Below are 20,620 nucleotides of genomic sequence, written 5' to 3' on the forward strand. Positions count from 1 at the left end.
TGGCCCGCTCCGAGGAAGCGCCGCGCTGCGCGCCCATTGGCGGAGCGGGCGGTGATTGGCGGCGCGGACGGCCAATGGGCTACGAGCGCGGCAGGCGCGGCGAGCGATGGAGCGCGGGGCCGTGCGAGCCATGGCGGCCCGGCTGGGCCTGGCCGAGCCCGCCCTGCTCAGGTACCGCCGCTCGCCCTGCCCTGCCCTGCCCGCAGCCCCCTCCGCGCTGATCCCGCCGGGCCCGGCACCGCAGCAGCGCCCGCCTTGGCTCGTGTGGATGCGCTGGAAGCCCCGGAGCCGCGGGCTGGGTGAAGCGTTGCCGGCCCTGCCCTGCAGAGCAGCTGCTGCTGCTGCTCAGCATCAGGGCAGGGCGGCCGTGCCCCCTCAGCACCCCGGGCTCTCAGGCTGTGCTGCAGCCGGACTGCCGAACCTAGGCTCGGCTCTTGCGGGACATTGTGTCTCGTAGCTGTGTTCCTGACGAGGGCTTTGCGTTCTGGGTGTTTTGCAGAAAAGCCGAGGAGTATCTGCGGCTGTCGCAGGTGAAGTGCACGGGGTTAATGGCTCAAATGACGGCGACGAGCAGTGCTGTGATGTGCCTGGACCTGGCGGCGGCTTTCATGAAACAACCGGTTGACAAAGTAAGGCAGTGTGACTGGGCGGCTGCTGCATTTTGCCTGACTCCACAAAACCGCTGTTCTCTAGTGTGTGCTGGGAACAGAAATGGGAAATAATAACTAACTTTCCCCTAAATCCCACAGTTTGCTGTGGTAAACCTTTCACTGTTCAGTTTGAAACAGTGAAAATTGAGATCAATATCATAGTCCCTTCACTAACTGAGCTTGCTTTGGTATAACATCAACTGAATTTGAACTCTTGTAGTAACAAATAGATTACCAACAAGGATGTTAAATTTAGGATCTGCCTCTTTTACTGTGGGAAGAAAGCAGCTGCTCTAAGAAATCTCTTACTATAGGGGTACCTGTAAACCTCCATCTGTAAATCTGCCAGGTGAACAATACTGAGCTGTCAAAATAATGCCTGGTATAACCTATTCATGGTTGTCCATTTACAGCAGAGGAGAATTTAATTGGACCTGACTCCATGAAAGTGTTGCTCATGTCTTCAAACCAGGCTTTGGTAATTTTGTCACTAATTACCTTGTGATAAAGGGGTCATGTCACGAATGGAAATGTCAAACCTTACTTCCAGCAAAACAGCCTAAAAATATCACTGCATTAAAAGATGTGGCATTACTAGGTGGTTAATCTTTCTGTGTGCAGTGAAAACATAAATTATTCATTGCACAAATTTGCTTAATGTAGCTACTGAACTTAATGGTTGTGTTGGTTGCCTGATTAAGATGTCAGAAAGGACTCTTGCTAATTCTTGGGGCTTGTCTTTGTCTTCTTGACAGAGCTATTGTGTCAAACTCTCTGGTTTGAACAAGACCACCTACCAGAGCTCCATGAAGTCTTTGGAGTGTTTGCTTGGGGTGAACCAAAGGCTGGGGATGCGAGACTTGGCTGTGCAGTTCTGCTGCTCAGAGGCAGTGACCATGGCTTCAGAGATCCTGCAGAGGTGAGGAAGCTCTTGTGGGCACACTGGGAACCACAAGCAGGGTTCTTAGCTCTTCAGTTGTGTAAAGAGCTTGAGTTTGGAAGGGCCAGATATCTCCTACTGATTGGAGCACTGAGGTGAGTTTTCAGCACTGAAAATCCAGCCATGAGCTGGGCCACTTTTTAGAATATCTGTTAGAAAGATTTAGTCTGTGAATCTCAGCAACTGATTGTCCAACTAGGAATTTTTCAGCTGGGAATAGTGTAAAAAATATAGGACTCTAAATCTCTGTATTTGCCCATAGCATCACACTGTCATCCATTTAACTGCTGATCATGGCACAGTTCAGAAGTAATGCTCAGTAGAAATAAATCCTCCCTTTTGGGGATAGACATCTCTTAAAATACACATCACTCTACTGTAAAACCAATAGCTAGAACACTTCAGTGGAGATTCAGCAGAGTTAACTAAAATTTCCCATTCTGTAATATCTGCTTTGAGCAGAGCAGTCCCTGAAGAGCTCAGTGCTGTCCCCTTGATAGCACATGTTTAATGCTGTCAGGTCAGTGCACAAAGGCTCTGCCTGCTTGGTGGCACTTAATACAAACTGGGAAAAAGTAGCCTGGGGCAGGTGGACAATAAAAAATGACATTTTTCAGTGCTGCATATCCACTTTGTCATTTTCCATTTATAAGCCTTTCTCTCTGTAACATTCCAGGGAACAAAGAAACTGTAATGCTGCCTTCTACTGTAGGATGGATTTATGGCAAGCATCTCACTGTAAATTTTAAGATATTAGGGAGAGCTGAAAGTGCTGTGTGGATCAGGAGCACAAGAAGTAGATTTTAGTGACATGCCTTGCTCCAGATCCCCAGTTTAAAACACCTCTAATTCCAGAAGAGGAGGCAATCCCAACCCCCTTCTTTCCCTCACCTGTTTGCTCCTCTCAGCCAGTAGCATCTGTTTCTGCTTGAGTCTTGAGTGGGTTGCAGAGGCCCAGGTGGCCCAGCAGACCTGTTCTGAGTGACAGAGGGATTTGAGAGCTTCATGTGAGGCAAATGCCCCAGTGTCCCTTGCTGTTCCCAGGTACGAGTGCAGCCTCTCGGAAGCACAGCGAGCAGACCTGGATTTCTCCAAGCCCCTGTTTGTAACAGCTGCTCTGTGCACTGCATGCAGGTGAGTGCAGCCCAGAGACCTTCTGGTGAAATGAAATACCTGCTGACACACCATCCACTGCAGCAGCTCATTCACTCAGGGTCTTGCTTAGCACGTCCTGCTGCCCTGCTCCTGCAAAGCTGGAGCAAACCAGGCCTTTCCTCATAGTGAAGTCTTCAAAGTGCACTGCACAAAGCAAAAACTTACATGGCTTCTGGTGAAATACTGCTCAAGGTGCAAGAAGGGCTTCTCAGCACCAAGAAGCTGCCATTCTGAAGAAGGAAAAGCCCCAAGAGCTACACCATCCCATCCTGAAGGTGCTGTAGCATTTGGGAGGTGGCTCTGAGAGCTGTAGGCCCATGTCAGCTGAGAGGTGTGTGACTCAGCCAGCACTTGGGAAGAATTTGCTGGTATACAAAGATGTTCCTCCCTCAGCATTACACCTTGTGACAGTCTTATTCAGAGTACAGGTGCTGTGTAGTTGCACAGCTCCTCACAAGGGCTCTCTTGACACATTCAGTCACATTCAGCTCTTTGTTGCAGTGGCATTTTGTCCTGGGTTCCCTGTACCTTTTCCTAAAACAATTCCTTATGTAAGTTCAGCTCACCCTGAGTTTCAGTTGAGCTGCATTGACTGAGTAGTGCAGGGGTCTGGTTTTTAACCAGATTTGTTTCTGAGTAACACAAGGATAGGTGGGACAAAAAGTCAGGCCTGCCTTCCTCATTCTCACAGGCAGTGTGAGTACAGTAATTACCACCTCACCTAAGTGATAGTTGCTGAAGTCTTGCTTTGTACAGAGGTAACTTTCTCTTGTAGGTGTTTGAAGCTAAAAGTGGACAAAACTAAAATGGTGGCTACATCTGGAGTGAAAAAAGCAATATTTGACCGGCTGTGCAGTCAGCTGGAGAAGATAAGCCAGCAGCTCAGCAGTAAGTTTTTGCCTTTGGCCTCAGTACCCCATCCTGTTCCACCGGTGATTTCAGTCTGATCACTTTCAGCTGTCCCCCTCCAGCCAAATCTGCCCATCCATTCCATTCCAACATGTTTCCTGCAGCCCAGTTCCACTCCCAGTCCTTGCTTCTGGAGAAGTTGCCATAGCTTAACAAGAACAAAACTAGGGGAAAAGTGGCAAGGACAAAAATAATATTTTCCTCTCTTCTCAAATGCTCACTGCTCTTTCCTGTCTTTCCTGCTGCAATTTATTCCTTGCTTCTCCCATACTACCTGACCTATCTTGGATTCCTCCCTCTTGCCTGGTTTCTGCATCCTGTTAACATGGCAACCTGGCACACAAATTATCACAAACATCTTCTCAGGCTGACTCACTCCTGTGCTTTCCTTTCCCCCACTGCAAGATTAACAAGCAGAAGCCTTGCTGCTCTGCTACCAACTCAGCCATTCCCTGGCACCACCCCTCCTCATACACTGGGCAGATGTCAGGAATATTTCTTGTCCATTGTTGAGCCTGCAGCTCTCTCTGCTCCCTTTTGTGGGGGAGAAATACAGTATGTGCCGTAATGTCCTTGTATTTCTGCTGCCTCCTCTTTCTCCTTTTCTTTTCCCAGGCTTTCATTTTTTACTTTCCCACTGAAAGTTATCCTCTCTCACTGTGTCTTCATACCCTGACGTTTCCTGCAACATGCTGCCTGAATCTACCCCAAAAGCTGCTACTTTCTCATAGGCATGTGCCATATAAACCCCCAAAGATTACCCAGCACTCAAACAACTAAAGAGAGCTGGGAATTTCCAGAAGAATTCAGGGAAGAGTGCATCTGTACACCTGCACAGCCTCCTGCCTGTTGTGGGTATCTATGAAAATAGTGGGAATGGAATAGAAGGGAAAGAAATAATTGGTAATCCTGCCTGAGTGACCTGGAAGGGTAGCAGCGTGGTATGGGGCAATGAACATGGTGGATCATTGTGGTTACCAGTGCAGCAGCCTGCTAATTAAAGCAGCCAGTCAGTCCATGCCATACTTGAAGTGCTGGCACCTCTTGTAGAGCTTGAGCATCAGTCAGGACCAGGGAACTGCTCTGACTGGACAACAGTACTTGTGGAAGGTGGCACTGCTGTCCAAGATTCACATTTAAGCCACCCTTGGAGCCCCAAATACCATTCAAATCAAAGCAACTTATTGTTTTTTAGAGGCTGTTCCAGTGGCTGCAGAGACACCTGAGAGCTTGCAGAGCACCCTGCAGCAGTGTGAGCAGGAGGATGGTAAGTTGTGTTTAGCTGTGAGTGACAATCACCTCACTGCGTGGTTCTGAGCTCTCCTGCTGCCCATGTTGCAGCTGTGTGATGGGCCATGGTGCTCTCAGTCCTGCAGACCTCTGTGGAGCACAGAGAGCTGGCAGCAGGACACAGGGGTTTATCCTGGATAGGCCCAGTGGAATGAAGGACAGCTGCTCTGTTCAGACACACAGGTGACTGTCCCTGCAGGTGAGGGGAGCAGCACCCACAGGATCAGACACCACAGGGACAGCTGTGCTGTCCTTCCTGCTGTCTGTCCCTGTGCTCACTGCCTGCTGTCCCCAGCAGCATGCTGCCCATGATGGCCTCTCCTGAGCTTTCTTGTTTCCTCACAGGCTCTGAAGAGGATGAGGAACTGCCATGTAAACAGCCAAAGACTGAAACAAATCAGGACTATGAGGAATGGAAAAAGAAAATCCTGGAAAATGCTGCTAAGGCACAAGAGACAAGGAGTAGTGACTCTGTAATGCCACCCAGTAATGTAACTGCTGCTTGCTCTTGATTTTAACTCTCCCTCTGCTCTAACAAGAGATCCAGTAGCATGTGAATGATGGCTGCCTGGCAGACAGCTGATTTTATTTAGGTTTTAAGTATTTAAGAATGTTATTTTTAATAAATGACACCATGGAGTGGTGGGATTTTACAGGAAGTGTGTGTGACTGCTCACAGGCATTAGGGGTAGAATAGCTTCCTTCTGTGGCTGCAAGAAGCAGATAAGATTCTAATGCTACTTCCAGTGTAAATAAGTTATAAGTTACAGGCCCTTGGGCCCCTGCCTGGAAGCAGTCAGTGAAACAAGAGGAAGGGGACTAACAGTGCCTTGTTAAACTGCAAAGCCAGCAGAGAAATAAAGCCTTATTTTTTAGGTTTTTTTGGGTTTTTAAATAAATATTGTTCAGTCAATGAATTTGATTTATTTTCTTGTGTATAGGAATGAAATCTCTTGTGCTTTTGTAAGGGGTCCCAAATATTCCAAGAAACAACAAAAGTACTGGAAAGAAAAGCTTTGTATTATGACATCATCTTGGCACAGGTACTTGGAATGCAAAATAAGAAACATGGAGATGTCTGTGCCTTAAGAGTGAAGATATCCAGAGGAAAAGGATGTTGACTGGGCAACAGATTTTTTGTGTCTCACAGTCATATGCTTAGAGAAGAGGCCTTTGTTCCATTTCTCTGGCATGTTTTCTGCCTGGCCTGTATCTCTGGACCCACCCAGAAATACTTTCAGGTTTGTTTGGCAGCAGGGCTTAAACCAATGCTGATGAATATTCTTGTTCCACTTCCATGAAATTTATTAGTATTAATTCAGAAATATACAGAGCAATGAATACAATGACATTCAGCATGCAGAAACACTGTGGAAGGAAAACATGAACAAAAGTGGGCCTTCATAGAAGGTGATAAATTATCAAGATTCTTCTCTGTCCCAATTCTGGAAATGCTGCAAATAAAGTCAGGACTATGCAAAGTGAGAAGCACTTGAGTGGAAAAAATAGCTAGACCAGAGTAATGCAGTCTTACAAACCTCATCATTAGCAACCAACACTTCTGCAAAGTCAAGGGGTGTCAAAGTCCATAAAGTTCAAAGGAACTTCACAGATGCCTTTGCTGGAAAGCTACTTTTAGTAATACTAGTTTCCATTTTTCCTAAGAGCCCATCCAGTTCACACTGAGTTGCAAAATCCAGAACAGGAAACCACAGGTTTAATAAATAATATTATACTTTTATCTGAGAGATTCTAAGTGGCTCTCACTCTATGCATAAGAAAAGAGTTTAAAATCCAAAATAAGTTAATATTGTGAAGAAGCAGTTTATTGTTCAAGAGCTAAATGAGGGGGAAAAAAGGGCTTCAACCTCCTAACTGGACTAAAGGCACAGTCTGGCAACACACTGTTTCCCTGTCACTGAACCTATCAGAAATGAAACCTGTTTTGCATGTCATACCATACCAGCTTCTCATACTGCATTAAAATTTCCAGAGAGGAGAAACAAATCCTCAAACTAGAACTTAGCAGTTTAAGTGCTGCAGTCATGGACAATGAACAGCACTTACAAGTTTTAAAAACATAAAATCTCTGTAACTCTCCTCTTTTCTGTACAACATGAGGTCTTTTTGCATAGACCCAACAGTTATTAGGTGATTTGTATGCATGGCAGTTTCACACATCTCCTTCCAGAAGTTCAATCAATTCAACTTGCCCTAAGAAACAGCAGCAATGGACTGACTTAAGTTACCTCAAACCAGGGTTCCTCACAGTTCCTAACTATGCAGTGATTATTTTTTAAAGGAGAGAATAGAATAATAAAAAACCAAAACAACAAACCAAAACCACCCAAGCTGGAGTTGCACTTAAGCATCTTCATGTTGTGGGGAAATTACCTTTTGGAAAGAAATATAGAAGAAAACAATGTCTGTGTCTTTTGTTTAAGTAACAAACACCTGAGGGACAAGTTGTGCCACTGTGTAGCAGTTCTCTAAAGCTGGTAACTCACAAACATCAGTCAGTAAAAAGTCTTTAGAGATCCCATGCTTGGTGTGAGAGACCAGAAAACTGCCAGGGGTTTTCTGCTATAAACACACCAACAATACTCTGCAGAGCCAAAGCCTTCAGCAAGAAGTCAGCCCCAGTAACAGCCACGTTTTTCCACCACTCTATAGAACAACTAAAAACTTGTAAAAGCAAACAAAAAAAAAGCTTTTGCTTTTAGAAATCCTGTGTTTCTTCCTTAAGGTTCTTCTGGAGCCACAGCACTAACACACAAAATAATTGAGGAAGACAGTCCCAAAACCTTAGGTTATAAAACAGGGATAGAAATGTTTGGAGACACTGAGTCCTCCTTCCATGGCCTCATGTCCATCTCCAGGAGTGGAGGAGGTTCACACAAGCTCATGCAAGCTTGACAGACATACTCTGAAATCTCTTCAGCCTGTTAGCAGCAGCCACCACATAAAAGTGTTTCTGTGAACAGAACAGAACAGTCCAAGTGTGAGTGAAACCAAGGCAAAGGAACTTTTCTGCAGCTGCCAGGGATTTCTCTTCCTGGTAAACCCATTTTCCTGTAGTGACCCAAGCTTGTGTGGGCTGCAGTGGTTCCTGCACAGCACTGTGAAGTTCTGCAGTGTTATTATAAATTGTAAATTGTACAGGGATAGGTCTTTAAATTGTGTCATCTTTAAAATGCAAGTGCAGAAGTTTGCCAGCAAGCACTTGCAGTGCAGGACTGAAAGAAGTGCAAGTTGCATTTCCTTGGCAAGGAAATGCAACTCCCCAGTGACAGAAGAGAAGGAAATTATCCTGAGTTTGCCTCACAATTCCACATGCTTCCTTCTAAAAAGATCACTGTGTTCACCTTTTAGGATCAATTACCTACAATCAAATAGAGACTCAAACACAAATTATTACCTATCACTTCATAAAAACTTAGTTCAGAAGGAGTCTAGGGTTATCAGCAAGATCCTGCAGAGTTCTCTCCATGGGTTTAAGCCTAGGTTTGTTTCCTCTCTCCCACACTCCCATTTTGCAGTGGGAGGCACAAACTGCCTTAAGTTACATCCCCACTCCTTAGTGACAACAGATCAATGCAGCTGCTAGCAATGGAAAAGTGTTAAGACAATGAAATTTTAACATAAAGTAGCATCTGAAGCCTCTGAACATGTAGAAAGAAAGATGTAAAAAACTTCTAAACACCAATCAGCGTGAAAATTGAAACCAAACTTACAAGAAATAGAAGCATGACCAAACACCTCATTTACAGGTAAAAACAGACCTCATAACTAGTACTCACAGCCAAGGAACCTGTGGGCACCAGGGAGCCACCACACCGGAGGGAATGGCTGTGCCTGCGGTGTGATTTCCCTGTGGAAGCAGAATTATTTACCTTCCATTTCCTGTGGGCCATGTAGCTCTGCAGCAGCAGCTGGGACTTGAGGCGGAGCTTGCACTGCTGGGCCTTGGCGGGGAGGTCCGAGAGCCACTGGTGCTTCAGGCACTGCGTGGCGCTCATCCGGCAGCTGCGGGGAGAGAGACAGAGCTCCGTGAGAGCCCGGCCGGCCCTCTGCTCCCCTCCTCAGCACCCCGAGAGCTCCGTGAAACCCGGCCCTGTACTGCCCAGAGCTCCGTGAGACCCGGCCCTCTGCTGCCCAGAGCTCCGTCAGAGCCCGGCCCTTTGCTCCCCGAGAGCTCCGTGGGACCCGGCCCTCTGCTCCCTGAGAGCCCGGCCCTCTGCTCCCCTCCTCAGGGCCCCGGGCTCCTCTTTGTTAGTGTCCTAGGGTGACGTTCTGATGCTTGTATCCCCATCCGTGCGTTCTGTTTATGCTGGATATCATGTTCTGTGCCTCCAAGACTGGCTCTGAAGAGTGAAAGTTTTGGTTTTCTCATCAGCCGCTCCCCCACGGCTGGCGGGACACAGACGGGACAGTACATGGTACTGCTTTTGCTTTTCGCTTTGCTCTTGCTTCTGCTTTGCTCCTGCTCTGCTCTCGCTTTTTGCTTCTGCTCATTAGTCAGTGGCTAAGCAGTCCAAATTTCCCCCTGGACTGTTTCTCCTTTCCCTTTTTTTGGACCTGGGTCCTGGGAACACCGAGAGTTTGCACCGTGTGGCTGCAGCAGCTGCCCCAGCACAGGACGGACTGATAACAGAGTGACCACCCCCAGGAGAGACTTTCTGAATTTGTCATCTTTTTCAGAGCAATGACAGAGTGGTGCCATCCGGCATTGTTCATTTTGTGTGCTGGGGGGTGCTGTTTCTATTAAATGAACAGGTTCTTTCCACTTCTCTCTGAGGAATCCTTCCCAAACCGGCTGGGGGAAGGGGCCGTGTAGGTTTGCTTTCTGGAGGGGCCCCATTTTGGGGGTTTTCTCCCAAATTTGCCCTAAACCAGGACAGTTAGGGATAAAGAAACTGCCCCGAATGAACGAACACGGTACAATGCCCGTACCCGGATCCTGACAGCATCCTGCGCTCTCCAGCAGGAGGGGTGAGCGGGATGAAGGACTGACTGCTGCTGGCTCGGCAGTGCCTCGCTGCAGCTGGGCTTAGGTTAATGTATCACTTTGTTATGCAAATTCAGAACTTTGCTAACAGAAAAGTAACATTTGTGGTGTTATCTGTCTGTCCTGACAGCACTAGCTGTGCCTCGTAGTTAAAAAGCATATTCTGTGCCTCATATTTAAAAAGCACTGTTGTCTATTCACCCTAAACTTGGATCAAGTTAAGCATACTTTAATATCCTGACATCCAACAATGGGCCCAAATGCCACAGCCTATCCTAAAAGGTTTGGGAAGTATATGGTAATAGAGGAAATCTTAAGGTAGAGCTGTCGAGAACAAAGTTTAATTTGCCTTTTTTCAAATCAAAAGCCTATGTCTAACTCCTGAGCTCTGAGCTGGTGAAAAGACAATTCCTGCCCGCCCAGCCTGATTTCAGCAGTCAGGGAGGGAGGGGCTGCAGGTCCTGCCCAGGGCCAGAGCCAGGGTCCCGGCAAAGGTGCCTGCAGGAGAGCAGGGGCTGCCACACACCTTGTGAACAGTGGGGCCAGCTGATCACTGCTCTGCCACTCACTGACACTCTTCTCTCACATACTCACTTCATTCACATCTCCTAACCAGACTTCGAGAGGGTGCCTCTGGACACCCTAATCCCATTGCACAGAAGAATTGAAGACTCCAAAGTTTACAGTCTCACAGCAAATCATCATTACAATCTGAGAAAAAATCCTTAGATCTCTCCTGCTGGCAATACGCTAAATTTCACTTAATTCTTTGTTTTTCATAGGAACCTATTGTTCAAAATAAAATTAGTACTAGAACTGATTTGTCTGATTTAGGTAATGATCTGGAAGCTGTTAATATTCTAAGCACTCCTTTGAATTCCCCTCAAACACACAATCTGTTTTACTGTATGCATCATTTCCTGATTTGATTAGTTTTGTATCACTACTCAGCAAGAGAAAAATTTCTGTTCTCCCAGCCAACTCCCCAGCCATGGTCTGACATCAATATGATCCTCATTCTCTGTATTGTTTCATATCTGCAATCACTTTGGATCTCAGTGGAGCTAAGAATGAGAAACCACAAGCAGAGTTAAGTCCCAAATGCTCCCTAGTATCTCCCAAAAGCCTGTAAACCACTTTAGAAGAGAACAATGCACATTTTCACAGCTGCAGCTTCCATTTATCCTCCATGGCATTCAAGAGGCATTTTTGCAATTTCTGTCAAGGCTTGTGACAGTCCAAACCAACAATAGAAATAGTTTTTGCTCAGAGAAGCAAAAGCTTTAGAGACAGATTCCTATACTGCAAATCCTTCCAGATTTCCAGTGTTCTGCCTGTATTGATGCTACTGTGAAAAGCAACTTTTTTCAGCCAGGGTACACAGACACTTTCCTTTAAAACAGGGGCTTCTAAATCACTGAGGAACGGCCCAGCAAGCCCAGAGCCAGTACACAAAAATGTCACATAGCAACTTCTCACTGTTGGCTGCAATCCAAACAACTGGCTGGTAAGAATTTAATATCACTGGTGCCACTGTTCTCACAATCAGACCCAGGTACCTTTTCTCCTTCACAAGCAGTCTGGAAATAAAGTCTTTGGCGTCCTCTGAGAGCTGCTCAAATGCTTCTGCATCAAAATCCCAGCTGCAATTGACTACATAATTCATTGTCTCAGCATCAGTCTCTCCCAGGAATGGGGACAGGCCACTAAGCCTTAAAAAAGAAAGAGGGGGTGGGGGAGAAGAGCAGTTATCATATTTATCATATGCAAGGTGTGGTTTTCCTTCTATGACTCCTCTGCTTTGTAGTTATTGTTATCTTATGGAGGGAAAAGGCTCTCAGCTATGGAGGGTTCAATTTCTCAGTCCCTGCCAGGATAAGGCAACAGTTTGGGGAAATTAATTTAGCAGTTCACTTAGGTCAGGGAGCACCATTAATAGGTCCCCAAGGAGTGGATTCAGTGAGGATTTAGGGACATCCTTCAGTGCCTTCCCAGCAAGGAAAGCTAGAGGGACTCAAGAGCTTTCCCAAACTGGGGGCCATATCCTTATGTGGCTTGAATTAAACAGAATTCTGAACAATAAATTACTTTTTACGGTTAGTCTCTAAGCCCATCTTTATTGCTTCCATCATTTATTACTTCATTCAGTTGGGTTTTGGCTAACATACAAATTTTAACCAGAAATGTATCCAGTTCACAGAAAATGTCTGTGAAAGATTCTGGGATGCAAAACAAGCCCATCAGAAGGCAGAGACTTTGGACAGACAAGCTGTCCATGGTTGCCATCCAGATGTCAGAGAAAAGTTTTTGGCCTATTCATGACAGGTCATTTCTCAGACCCATGGCCCAACACAGATCATATTAATTCTCCTGAGCAGATGCACACCAAGTGTAAGATTATAAAATGATCAGATTACAAATTTAAAAATTGATTCAAGTCCTCAAAAATTAAAATTCTCACATATTTTGGGCAACTTTTCAGAGTGAAAAAATGACCTGACCCATTTACCATCACCTTATCTAAGTAAGATGATAAGGGAGAAGAACATTTACATATTTATCAAAGGCTCATTTGCTGTTTAGAACTTTGGGCACACAGTGAGGTGCCCCTGTATGGAAAGCTTGGGAGTTTTAGCAGAATTCCTTAGGATTGGTCACAGCCAGGTGGGCTCAGGGGCTGCTGCAGCCTGGCCTGGCCTGCAGGGCCCTGGGCACTCACAGCATGTATGTGATCACACCCACGCTCCACATGTCCGTGGGGAAGGACACAAAGTCGTAGTTCACCACTTCAGGAGCCAGGAACTCCGGAGTCCCAAAATTCACCTTCAGCTTCTCACAGGGTTTGTACCTGTACCAGGAGAAGAGCCAGCCATGAGTCAGGAGCTGGGAGCTCATCCCCCAGGGAACAGCAAGGCACAGCTTTTGGGAGCCTGGCAGGGGAGCAGAGCTGAGCGCTGGCAGCCAGGGCAGCTCTGGGGAGACCTCAGGGAATATTCCATCATTGTCCCTCTGCCAGAGCAAAGCCACGAGGAAGAACAAGGACACTAAACCCTGCAAAGGGCTCCCCCAAAGAGTCGTAGCCAGACACCACAGGATGCTTTCCAGATGTTGCCCAAAACCCATTAAAAAAACAAAGCAGTTTTGACTATACAAGATTTGGAGGGCACTGGATTAGTGGGATGTCCCCAGCTACATCTCAGGGTGAACATCTGCACCACAGATATAACTCAATATAGCTGAGGTGGGACTGAAGAGGATTATTTGGGCTCAGGAACAAGTAACAGTGACCCCATATGGGGAAAATGACCCTGTTCTTTTTGCTACTGCTAAAGAGGGAAAGGTTACAAAACTGAAGCAGTAACAATTGCCACTGATGGCAGCTGGAGCCACATCTGTGTTCTGACAGAACAAACCACTACAGCACTGCCTGGAAATCCCTTTCTCCTGGGTGATCTTGTTGCAAAACTGCCCTCCCAGTTGAAAAACCAACCAAACAAAACCCCAAACTCAATGTACTTTTTGTTTTTCTTCACCAAGTATTTTATGGAAACAAAGTCCTTGAACAGACACTTCTATACAAACACATAAATATATATGTGCATGAATGAACCAGCTTTTAGCTGAAGAAAAATCTCAAAGGATTTAGAAAATAATTAGAGAAATATTATTGTTCTTACTGTCCTAATAATAGTAGAATTAATTCCTTTTTATTCTAGGGCAATTGACCTATGCTCTCACTGCTTTTCTTTAAACTCATGCAAGCAAAATAAAAGAATGGACAAAATTTCCTATTTTTCTGAGGGTTTCCTGTTTCACATGAGATGGCTCAAACATGCTTTTTCTTTCTTTTTTTTACCTTCAATCAACTTAACTACTTGAAGAGTTTAGCAGATAATTTCTACAATTAGAACCTGCACCATGAAACCCTGCAGTCATGAAGTCTCTGGGAGCCTTCACAGAGTCCCTAGAGTAAAAGCTCTACATGGGGAATAATTTTGAGATAATTAGAACAGTAGTAAAGCTTTATTGAAGAGAAATGTTATTTGAAAAAGTAATTAGATAATTAATGCACACAGCAGAAAACTCATGCCTGCAAAAGCAAAATGCTTAACTCATTCACACAGAATTATTACAGAGCCATCAAAACACAAATCCCCACCAAAGAACTACCAGAAACATGTCAGAGGTTTGGTTTGGTGAGTTTGATTTGGTTTTGTTTTTTAATATAATTCACAATTGAACTTTCTTACCTCCTTGCTAATCCAAAGTCAATAATTTTAATCTGGTTTCCTGTGTGATTTACACATAGGATGTTTTCAGGCTACAAAAAGAGAAGAGGGTATTTTGAGTTAAATGTTTGAGAGAGATATCTAGCAAAAAATAGTATAAAATTCCCTCCATAAAAAGCCACAAATACACTCCATTTTTTTTTTTCCAGTGAGAATGTTTTTCAAGGTGGGGATGGGGGGTGATGGGGTCCAGCTGTAGAACTGTCTATGAGCCAGCCTGGTTTAATGTCATTTGTGTAAGGTGCTATTTAAACAGGCAGGAAAAAACCAATTTGTATTTCTGTTTAAAAATATCCATTATTAAGGGACTATTAGGAAAACCTTGCAATTTTGCTGCAGGTTGGTTCCAGGCAGGAAAAGGTACAAACTATAGAAGATGATTGAACAGGTATTTGTACACTGTTAAAAAGGGTAGGGGAAATAGAGGGAAGACTGTGGGCGTTTCCAGCCAAGGAGGTTTTGGGTGAATTTTTTTAAAATCCATGATAAAAGGGAATTGTTTAATGCTACAGAGAATGAAAAACTCTGATTTAAGAAAGGCAAAACCCCAGAATCCTGATGATTCCAAGCAAGCTACTGAACAGACACTGGAAAAAAAGTAATCAATCTCTAAGGCTCCATTCATTGCAGCCATTAATTCTATTCCTTTATGAAATGAGTCCATGAAATGAGAAATTACTCCCCAGTGATCAGAGACTCTGTGGTGCCTAAAGCACCGCTAAAGCACAGAGAGCACAAACAACTGACCTTCAGATCTAAGTGGAGAATGTAATGCTGGTGCAAGTAGTGGACTCCTTCACAGATCTGCTTGGTGAACAGGATGGCATCCAGCTCTGTCAGGTGGTAATTTTCATCTGTGATCCGGTCAAATAATTCCCCACCATCAAGACTAAAATTTTCACACAGAAAAGCATTAAAAACCCTAAAATCTTGCATTAGCCCAATGAATTATTTATTTCCACATTAGGAATTAGGCTCTGTAATTGAGGATCCTAACAAAACATCCAATAGAAAGTGTATCAGCAGCCTCAATGACTTCAAGAGACTTATTTCTCTTGAAATTAAGTATCAATCTAAATTCAGAAATGGCAAAGTTGGCACTAGTATTTGGGGCACACATGTCAAACCCAAACCCACATGACCTGGGGATCCTATGGGACCTGGAGAACCTACAGGGTTCTGCACTCTCACTAAAGTGTCTGTTGTTCTCTCATCTTACTAGTCATGGGAAAATAAGTCTTCAACCTACAAAATTCACTAAATGGAACTTGTCAAACTGAAAGCTGTTTCACATGAGCTGACAAGTGAACTTAATTCTGCGCAAAGGAGAAAATTACTCAGAGATAAAGCTCTGACTAGCTTTTAACCTGAAGAAATTACTTTTAAAGCACTGTTTTTTCCTTCTGAAAGTGAGATTAACTCTCTTTTAGGCTGGGAAACCGCTCACTTCTTCACAGCTAAGAATTATCCTTCCCTATTTGCTTTAGTGACCTGAGAAAACGCAGACATCTGACAATTCCTGAGATAATTTAAACTTACTATTCCATTATCAAAGTGATGTTATTTTTTGCTTCAAAAGCATCATAAAGCTGGATCAGATTCACGTGATTTAACTGGTTCATGATGTTAATTTCATTTTTTACTTCCTCCTGAAAAAAAATGACAAAGTAACAAAAAACGAGCAAAATACAATCCTTGAATTCCACCACACTAAAACAGAACTATTATTTATAAAGCCCAACAACAGCTACAGCACAGATTTCAATGGGACTGGGGGTTTAATCATGAATACAGGAGATGATGAAGAGTCCCAGCAAGCCCAAGATTTTGCAGTATTTGATGGTACCCAAGGATGGGCTGCCCCTCATGGGCAGCTGGGGGCAGTGGTGCTGGCCCTGGCAGGGAGGGCAGGCTCAGAGCTCCCAGCAGTGGGGTTACCTTCTCTTTGGCTCCTTTCACTTTGATGATTTTGGCTGCCAGGTTGAGCCCCGTCGATATTTCCGTGCACTTGTGGACCTGCCCAAAACGCCCCCTGTGGATGCCAAGGAAAAGATGGGAAAATGGAAAAGATGGGAAAGATGGGAAAGCAGCTCAGCACAGAAACCTCTCCTGGAACTATTCTTATCATGAGCAAAAATAGCCTGGGACAAAGTGAACGGGGTCGGGTGGCCAGCAGCATGGAGCTCCTCTTTCTCTCAGCTTATGAAGGATTAGGTTTATCTTTCCAGCCAGTTGTTCAGTGCTTACATTAAAATATTAAACCCCACTGGTCCTGCTGAGGTATGATGGCCTGGCCATGCTCTGGCTCCCTTCTGTAACTGGACCCCCTTGCTGTCCTTCAGGGATATGTTAGTGGGTCTATTAACAAGGATATTTCTGTCCTGATCCCAGAACTTTTTAAATGACCATAAGACCAGTAACTGTAGCCACTCCACAGCCTGCATTTCTGGCATGCTGTAAATTCTCCCCCATGTCATGTTAATGCCCCTTGGGATGATTCCTCACCACCATCTTCCCTGCTGTTGCATCACATTGCTTATACTTATTAAGCCATATTTGTATGTGGATCAATGTGTAAATCAAGCCTTCTTGTCACATAAGTAAGGATACAGGAATACAAAAGCTGAAGCAGCTGCAGACTTCCTATGAGTGAAAACTAAACATAAGGTCAAAATAATTATAACTCTTCCTTAGTTTTCTTTAATGTGCAGCTCAGCACAGAAAAAAAAATTGGAAGCTGCCTGGCCTAATGGGCTTTGTTGACTTTCAAATGTTCTGAATCTGTCTGCCTTAAGGGTACAGGTTCTTCCCACAACACTGAGGCCAGGATTATTAAAACAAATGAAAAAAACAGTCACCAGGATGGCAGTAAGGCACATGAACATGGGACTGGGGCAGAAACCATCCATCTAAGGGACATCCTTGATGCAGGAGCAGCTGTGACCACCCAAAGGGCTCCAGGATGAACCGACCCCCTGTGGCTGCAGAGAGCTGGTGTGTCCCTCCCACCTAGCCCCTGGGGGCAGCTGCAGGGCCCCCAGAGCACGGGGACAGGCACACTTACCCCCCCAGCACCTGGTGCCGGCACACGGAGTAGCTGGCGGTCACCTCGGCTTGCCGGACGCTCACGACGCGGTGCTCGAACGGGGCTGGAGGAGAGGGGCTGTCATCTGCAGGGGACACAGGCTGCTCTGACACTGCTGCACTCCCACTGCCCTGCTCCACCTCCTCACACCAGGGATTGCACCCCACGGCTGTGAGGGGCTTTCGCTGCTAAATCCCTTGTACAGACAAGGATCACAGTCCCAGAGCTGAGATCAGCATCCCACCTCCTGAACCTCCACTCTGTTTTCTTAACACACTGGACACCTTCAGGAGACCAACATTTTAGTTTATGCATTAACAGGAAGGGCCACCAGAAAATACTACCTGAAAGTTTGAAACAAATTACACTTATCTTTAAATTGTTACATGACAGCCAGAAAAACCAGCAAAAATACACAGCACTGAGGAATGAGGACAGTGATTGATAAAATCATGGGGTTCCTCTTAGCAGCAAGAATCTTGCAGTTTCCAAATTAAAGGTGCAATTATATTAGCATTACAAACACTACGTTTAGTCTGTTTGTGGTAAGCTAAATTAGTTAACTGTGATCACTTAATGTCCAAGGTTTTCTAGGGTAAAGCTTCATTAAACCCATTTTTTATGTCCCCCATTGAAAGCAATTTTATAATTAATCTCCAGGTATTTCAGGCTGCAATTTAACATGTATTCAACTCATCTCTAGCCCCTGCTCAGAAAACCAGAGCAGTCAGGTCATCTGCCCATGTCTGTACACTCTGGAACATACACACACACGTGCTGCCAGGAGAGAGCATTCCCTGAGACAAAGCAACCAAGTGTTCCCTCAGGAACCCAGAGATTCTGGCCAATAACACAACAGGCCACAACAAGAAACATTTCCTGCAGTACTTTCTGTGCTCTGGATCTCCACAGCTGCTGAAGTATGCTTGGTTTGCACCCTCTATCTGAAGGAAGAAATGCTGCATCTAAAGAAAATTGAGTTTTTCAAAATTCTTGTACTTCTCATCACACATACACTTCATGCTATTTTATTTGAAATTATTTTTTTTCCAAAGCACACTTTAAAAAAAAAGTTACTATTAAAAGAATCTGTGAATTGTTATTCACATAGTCAAAGGTACCCAATGCAAAAAGCCCTTGAAGTGTAAGACATGGGTGTTCCACTGAGCACTGCTCCTGCTCTTGCTGTCTGTACAACAGGCAGGAATAGCAAAAATCCTCAATGTACAAGTTTCAAGAGTAGCTGTGAGCAACTTACCAATGATTTCTCCTTGAACTGGAAGAGCTCTGCCAGCTGCCAGAGACTTGGTTTTCTCTGGTGCCTCTCCTGTACCCTGCTGAGCATCATGTCTGCTTCCCCCTGCAGTCTCAGATCCCCTCCTCTCAGACTTGGTGTCTGCTGGGCATTTTTCTGCTTTTGCTGTTTCTTGATGGATTTTTACTTTTACCCCTGCATCTTTCACAGGCTCCTTTGCAGAGGTATTCGGTGAGGTTATGGGCTCACATTTTAATTCTGATTTCTCTTCAGCTTTTTCACCTGGTTTGGGCTTGCTCAGGAATGGCTTTTGCTTCCCTGTTTGAGGTGCAAGTTCATTTTGCTTATTGTCCCCTTTAACTTCTGAATCTGGCTTGGGGCTGATGTTTTTAGCAATCTGTTGAAGTTTTAATTTGTCAGGCTGCTGTTTGACTCCTTTCAAGTCTGCTGGTGTGGATTTCACTTTGGAACTTTTACCTCTGCTGTCACTTACATTTCCCTCCTTGGCCATCTCAATCTTTTCTTTCATGTCAGTCATATGTACACTGATGGATATCCTGCAGAGCAAACAGGAGACATTTGATATTGATGCAGGTGGCCAGCCTGGTTTTTGTAACTTTGTGGGGGAAGAAAAATCTGTGCATTTCCAAACCCATACATTTCTATAGTATGGATAAAACCTAACTGTACCAATCCTGCTGGGAATGACCCACAAACACTAAGGGGAGAGCACCAAAAATCATGCTGGCTCCTTCTCTGTGTCCTCCTCTCTCTACATGTCTGCCCTTCAGCTGAACAAAATGTCTCACCCTGCAAAGAGTTAATCCCACATTTGAAAACTTACCCACTTTTTGCAATTATTACAGTTGGTCTAACAAAACACCACTCAGATAGTGATTGCCTGCACAACTTACAGGCTGGTTAGCTAAATGGCTGCCTGCTCACATGGCTCTACAAATCTGATGGCTTGTGTCCTCTTCCAGCTGGCTGACCTGCACACTCAGCCATCTGGGTTTGGTCTTCTGATGGGATAGCATTCTTTCCACAGCCTTCTCTTAAAAATCTAGTTTTGATAAACTCTCTTACTCCAGCAATACTATTTTCCTTGGCATTTTAACTACTAGAAAAGTTTAATGATTTTTTCCCTCTTGTGTTGCCTAAAAAGAGTACAGGTCAGAACCAATTCTCTGTGCTCCTAAACTCCATCAGACATTTGAGTGATAATGTTTGAGTCAACTGTTACATCTCCAACTGTCATGAGCAGTCTGATTTGACCAAGGCTGAATTGAAACTTGTGAAGTTATAAAGGAGATTTTATACAATGGCAAATGAAGCCAGCTTCTGATGTCTGGGAGAGAACAGACCTCATTTTCACAAAGGTAATTGCCTCTTCCACTGGAGCAACCTCATTACAAAAGATGTTCTAAAAGAAAATGTTGCTGCTTTCTTAAAACAAGAGTGTGAAATGTCTGATTTTCTGCACCTTTAACACCCTGGTGCTGCTGTGGTGTGAGCTGGGAGAGCAGCTGAAGGCAGCTCTGAGCAAACACTTCCTCTGCTATCTAGACAAGCCTGAGCTCAGTGGGACTCTTGGGCACTTCTCCAGGCAGGGGAACACAATGTTCCTCTGATGCCTCTGTGTGGGCTTACAAACTTCATTAGAGCTGCATCCATTTCAGAGAGGTGTTTACCACCCTCATGTGACTTCTCACTCCAAACCATGACAATGCTGGGCTGCAGCTGCCCCTGGGGTTCTGCCTTCCTCTTGCCTGCTGGCCTCCCTCATCCCCAAACCAAACCTGGGGCTCAGACACCACATTTGGACCCAGGAACAATGGAGAAATTCCCCATCCAAAGTCATACATACATTTGTGGGTGTGTATGGACGAGTGTCTGTCACCCCCACACACACATATAAACCACTTTACAGCCACCCACCCACCCACCCAGAGGGGCACTGGCAGTTAAAATCTGCCACAGAAGTTCCATTTGTTGGGGTTTAGTTGGAGGGGCCTTTTGGTTGTGGGGTTTTGTTGGTT

General features: G+C 44.9%; 2 protein-coding genes across 4 annotated transcripts in view; one reads left to right on the forward strand and one right to left on the reverse strand.

Annotated features, from left to right (window-relative positions):
- Positions 1-106: 106 nt before the first annotated feature.
- Positions 107-5,845, forward strand: ORC6 (origin recognition complex subunit 6). The gene is made up of 7 exons (XM_058813720.1): positions 107-171; positions 500-629; positions 1,406-1,569; positions 2,635-2,724; positions 3,521-3,633; positions 4,850-4,921; positions 5,290-5,845. The coding sequence occupies exons 1-7, from the start codon at positions 107-109 to the stop codon at positions 5,454-5,456; spliced, it is 801 nt and encodes a 266-aa protein (XP_058669703.1). The 3' UTR covers positions 5,457-5,845.
- A 393-nt stretch (positions 5,846-6,238) lies between these two features.
- The window catches only part of MYLK3 (myosin light chain kinase 3), a 32,383-nt gene continuing 18,001 nt past the window's right edge, over positions 6,239-20,620 (reverse strand). For all 3 annotated transcript variants that reach the window (XM_058813479.1, XM_058813478.1, XM_058813477.1), the window contains 10 exons: positions 18,585-19,138; positions 17,306-17,411; positions 16,180-16,273; positions 15,781-15,890; positions 14,989-15,130; positions 14,203-14,273; positions 12,672-12,800; positions 11,512-11,664; positions 8,838-8,970; positions 6,239-7,918 (listed from right to left, as the gene is read on the reverse strand). In XM_058813479.1, coding sequence (XP_058669462.1) covers positions 7,847-7,918; positions 8,838-8,970; positions 11,512-11,664; positions 12,672-12,800; positions 14,203-14,273; positions 14,989-15,130; positions 15,781-15,890; positions 16,180-16,273; positions 17,306-17,411; positions 18,585-19,138 — 1,564 coding nt within the window. In that variant the 3' untranslated portion in view covers positions 6,239-7,846. The remainder of the gene's footprint in view (positions 7,919-8,837; positions 8,971-11,511; positions 11,665-12,671; positions 12,801-14,202; positions 14,274-14,988; positions 15,131-15,780; positions 15,891-16,179; positions 16,274-17,305; positions 17,412-18,584; positions 19,139-20,620) is intronic.

The sequence above is a fragment of the Ammospiza caudacuta genome, chromosome 13 (assembly GCF_027887145.1).
Source record: "Ammospiza caudacuta isolate bAmmCau1 chromosome 13, bAmmCau1.pri, whole genome shotgun sequence".
In the NCBI taxonomy this organism is placed as follows: domain Eukaryota; kingdom Metazoa; phylum Chordata; class Aves; order Passeriformes; family Passerellidae; genus Ammospiza; species Ammospiza caudacuta.